Source organism: Lontra canadensis, unplaced genomic scaffold, assembly GCF_010015895.1.
Source record: "Lontra canadensis isolate GAN:19392208 unplaced genomic scaffold, GSC_riverotter_1.0 scaffold61, whole genome shotgun sequence".
NCBI classification, from domain to species: domain Eukaryota; kingdom Metazoa; phylum Chordata; class Mammalia; order Carnivora; family Mustelidae; genus Lontra; species Lontra canadensis.
Window position 1 is genome coordinate 9,544,072 of NW_022631055.1, and position 5,109 is coordinate 9,549,180.

Below are 5,109 nucleotides of genomic sequence, written 5' to 3' on the forward strand. Positions count from 1 at the left end.
GCCATGGTCGCCAAACTGTGGAAAGAACCAAGATGCCCTTCAATGGACGAATGGATAAGGAAGATGTGGTCCATATAGACTATGGAGTATTATGCCTCCATCAGAAAGGATGAATACCCAACTTTTGTAGCAACATGGATGGGACTGGAAGAGATTATGCTAAGTGAAATAAGTCAAGCAGAGAGAGTCAGTTATCATATGGTTTCACTGATTTGTGGAGCATAACAAACAGCATGGAGGACAAGGGGAGATGGAGAGGAGAAAGGAGTTGAGGGAAATTGGAAGGGGAAGTGAACCATGAGAGACTATGGACTCTGAAAAACAATCTGAGGGGTCTGAAGCGGGGGGGCGGGAGGTTGGGGGAACCAGGTGGTGGGTATTGGAGAAGGCACGGATTGCATGGAGCACTGGGTGTGGTGCAAACCCAACGAATACTGTTATGCTGAAAATGAAAAAAAAATTAAAGAAATAATTAAAATTCTACATAGCATTTTCCAGAAAACAGAAGACAAGGGAACATTTCCCAACTCATTCTATGAAGCCAATATTACCCTGATACCAAAACCAGACTAAGGCAGTATAAAAAAAAAGAGAAAACTAATATCCTTCATGATTACATATGCAAAAATGATTAGCTATATTGGCTCAATATCCAAAAACCAATCAATATAATCAACCAAATTAAAAGGCTAGGGAAGAAAAAAAATCACATGATCCTTTCAACTGACACAGAAAAATTCAATACCAATTCATGGTAAAAATTCTCAGCACATTAGGAATATGAGACCTTCCTCAACTTGATTTTTTTAATTCTATAAAAAAATTACAGCTAATATTATACTTAGTGGTAAGAGATTGAAACTTTCCCCAAAGATCTGATATGGGTTAAAGATGTCCACTCTCACTACAGCTGTTCAACATAGTACTGAAAGTTCTAGCCAGCACATGGTAAGACAAGGAAATACAAGGCATACAGATCACAAAGGAAGAATGAAAACTTTCCCTATCTGGAGAAGACATGATGGTCTACTAGAAATCCCAAGAAATCAAGAACAACAAAAAATTCTTAGAACTAGTAAATGAGCTCAATAAGGTCAGAGAATAGAAGATCAACCTAAAAAAAATTAGCCATATTTCTATATACTAGCAATGAACATGTGGAAACCGAAATTAAAAACATAAAAGCATTAAGCAATTGCTTAGAAAAACAAAATACAAAACATGTGCAAGACTTGTATATTGAAAATTACAACAGCAGATAAATCAGAGATGTAAATAGATGGAAAGTATTCAATATTTATGGATGGAAGGTTCAACATAGTAAATATGTCAATTCTACTTAAATTGATATACAGGTTTAATGCAATTTCAATCAAAATCCCAGCAATATTTTTGTAGACACAGACATGGTTATTCTAAAATTTATATGAAAAGGCGAAGAAACTATACCTAAAACAATTTTTTAAAAATATATATATTTTTAATTTATTTGACAGAGAGAGATCACAAGTAGGCAGAGAGGCAGGCAGAGAGAGAGAGGAGGAGGAAGCAGGCTTCCTGTGGAGCAGAGACCCCAATGCGGGACTTGATCCCAGGACCCTGAGATCATGACCTGAGCCGAAGGTAGAAGCCTAACCCACTGAGCCTCTCAGGCGCCCCATACCTAAAACAATTTTGAAAAAGATTAAAGTAGAGTAATCAGTCTGCCTATTTCAAGACATTACACAGTTACAGTAATCTAGACTATATGGTATTAGTAGAAACAGACACACACAGAAATAAAACAAAATAGAGAACCCAGAAATAGCCCCATATAAGTACAACCACCTAATTTTTAACAAAGATGCAAAAACAATTCAAAACAAGGACAGTCTTTTATTTTATTATTTCATTTTTTAATTTTCATACTGCTGGCATACAATGTTACATTTGTTTCAGGTACACAACATAGTGACTCAACTTCTCAAAATATATGCTCCCTGTAAGTGTAGCTATCTCACTATAGAACATGTCACTATACAACGCTACTTCAATATCATTGGCTATATTCCCTTTGCTATGCTTATTATTCCTCTGACTTATTCATTCCATAACTGGAATCCTATGTCCTCCACTCCACCCCAACTCTGGCAACCAACATAGGTCCCCTGCATAGGTCTGACTCTGCTTTTTGTTTGCTTTCTCATTTGTTTTGTTTTTTAGATTCCACATGAATAAAATCACATAGTATTTATCCTTCTCAGTCTGATTTATCTTACTTATCATAATACCTTCTAGGTCTATCCTTATTGTTGCAAATGGTAAGATCTCATCCTTTTTATGGAGCCATAATAGTCCACTGTATGTATATACCACATCTTCCTAATCTATTAGTCTAACTATGGACACTTAGGTTGCTTCTATATCTTGGCTATTATAAATAATGCTGTAATAAACATAGGCATGAAAATCTTTTCAAATTGGTGTTCTCCTTTTGAGTAAATACCCCATAGTGGAATTACTGGATCATATGGTATTTCTATTTTAATTTTTTGAGGAACCTCTACACTGTTTTCCACAGTGGCTGCACCAGTTTACATTCCCACCAAGGATTCCTTTTTTTGTACATCTTCACCAATACTTGTTATTTCTTGTATTTTTTACTTTTAGTCATCCTGACAGGTATGAGGTAATATCTCATTTAGTTTTTTGATTTGCATTTCCCTGATGGTAAGTGATGTTAAGCAACTTTTCATGGGTCTGTTAGCCATCTGGATATCTTCTTTGGAAAAATATCTGGGGGAGGAGTTTGGCCAATCCAAGGGGATGGTGAGGGAAGTGATATTTATTGACTGTTGTCTGTGTATTATTATTTCCATTGGCCTTATAACGTTAGATGACGGCACGTTTTAGAACAGGAAAAGGCAATAAATATTTGCTGAGCTCCACGGGTTCACAAGGTGTTGAAGTGTTTTTGAGCCAACTCGCTTGACCACTCTTGACCGCAGCCTCAAGCCCCAGATCCCTCCCTCTCCATCCTTCCCAGTAGCATGGTAATCTCAACAAAGGGCCCGAACGCCAGGCTGCTTCTCGGAGACACCAGGGTAAAACCAAGTAGGGGCTGCTGCGGAAATGGCAGGCTTGGGGAGTTTGGTCCTGCGGCCTTGGATTCGAGACCTGGTCCTGGGATCAGATGCACTCTCAAGTCCACAGGCGGTGCAGCTGCTTGAGGTGTTACAGGAGGCTGAGGCTCCGGCCCGTCCCGTCCCATGCCTCTGACCCCTCTGACGTCGCAGCGGCGCTCCTTGTGTGTGACAGGACCCACAGTGTCCGGTGCCTAATGACACGGGAGGCCCTGAATGCCTCGGACTGGGAGGAGAAAGAGTTCGGCTTCCAAGGGACAGAAGGCCGGCTGCTGCTGCTGCAGGACTGTGGGGTCCGCGTACAAGTCGCCGAAGGTGGCGCGCCCGCAGTTCTACCTCCAGGTGGATCGCTTCAGCCTGCTGCCTGCAGAGCAGCACCGGGAATGGGTGATTGGTTGCAACCAGGACCCGGACGTGCAGAAAAAGCTCTTTGACTGTCTGGAGGAGCACCTTTCAGAGTCCATCTCCCCCAGTGCAGGACTTTCACTGTCCCAACTTCTGGATGAAGTGCAAGAAGACCAGGAGCATCGGGGGGCGCTAGTGCATCTGGCTGAGAGCTGTCTGATGCTGGCAGGTCCTTGCACAGCACCCCCCTTCACCCGCTGGACCTCCTCCTGCCATAGGGCCATGGGAAAAGCTGTGTACACTGTCCTCAGCTCATGGCTGCACATCTCTGAGAATGACCAGCGAGTTCTGAGCTCTCTGTGCCCAGGCCCTGAGCTGCCTCCACCAGACCCAGGTTTGCAGGACCTATCGCTGACCCTCATTTCTCCTTCCTCACCTACTTCCTCGGGAACTCCAGCTTTATCCAGCCACGTGTCCTCAGAGGAAAGCGGCACCAGCATCAGCCTTCTGCCTTCCCTGTCCTTGGCTGCTTCAGACCCAGTGCAAAAGGGCAGCGCCCAGGCTGTACCAGCCATCTGTTCAGCCCCTGGCCCCTTGCCCCCTGGCTCCCCACACCCTAGCCATGTTCCCAGTTTCCCACTCCTGAGCTGCACCCCAACTCTGTCACGCCTTGGCTATGTAACCAGTCCACATCAGGCCATTGTGACTAGGGCCCAGAAACCTAGCCTGGAATTCAAGGAGCAAGGGTTGCTCCCCAAGAACTGGCAGCACTCTCCAAGGACAAAAAGCACCCCGGGAGCCCTGGAGTCCAGCCCTGTTTGGGACCCTACAAAGTGGCATCATGATGGTTCTGCCTTCCAATATGGGTATGAGCCACCCTGCACCTCCCTCTGTGCCCAGGTCCAAGCCACTAGGTTCCCTCCCCAGCTCGTGGCCTGGGCCTTGCACTTTCTGATGGAACCACCACCGGATTCTCAGCTAACCCAGGTGTGAGGGATCATGGGGGAGGATATATGCACACAGATCCAGGCCTGGGATAGACAAACACTGCTCCACGCTCTGCTCCTTTAAGTTTTTTTAAAAAATAATCTCATGCAGCAGGAAAAAAAAAAAAAAAAAAACTAGGTTGTTTGGGTTTTTTTGTGTTGAGTTGCATAAGCTCTTTATATACTTCAGATTATTAGGCCCTTATCAGGTATATTATTTGCAAATACCTTCTCCCATTAAGTGAATGTCTTTTTGTTGATGGTTTCCTTCACTGTGCAAAAACCTTTTGATTTTGATTTTAAATAAAGGTGCTGGAGCAACTGGATATCCACAGTCCAAATATGAAACTTACTCAGAAAGTAACTCAAACTGATCATGGGCTAAATACAAGATGTAAAACTATAAAACTTTCAGTAAAAATATAGAAGAAAGTCTTTGAGAATTAGTAAGCTCTATATTAAGAAAAAAATTAATAAATCAATAAAGTCACCAAAATTTAAAACTTTTGCTCTGAGAAACTCTCTTCAGAGAATGAAAAGATAAGCTATAGACTAGGAAAATATATCTGCAAGCCACATGTGTGACAAAGGAATCATATCTAGAATATATAATGAGCTCTCAAAACTCAACACTGAAAAAATTTAATTAGAAATGA

General features: G+C 42.4%; 1 protein-coding gene across 1 annotated transcript; it reads left to right on the top strand.

Annotated features, from left to right (window-relative positions):
- The first annotated feature begins 3,078 nt into the window (after nucleotides 1-3,078).
- On the top strand, nucleotides 3,079-4,528 carry LOC116879546 (adrenocortical dysplasia protein homolog). Its single transcript, XM_032877891.1, is given in 3 exon segments — nucleotides 3,079-3,239; nucleotides 3,241-3,450; nucleotides 3,452-4,528. Coding segments are annotated over 3 exon segments (1,347 nt in total). The 5' UTR covers nucleotides 3,079-3,111; the 3' UTR covers nucleotides 4,461-4,528.
- The last annotated feature ends 581 nt before the right edge of the window (nucleotides 4,529-5,109 follow it).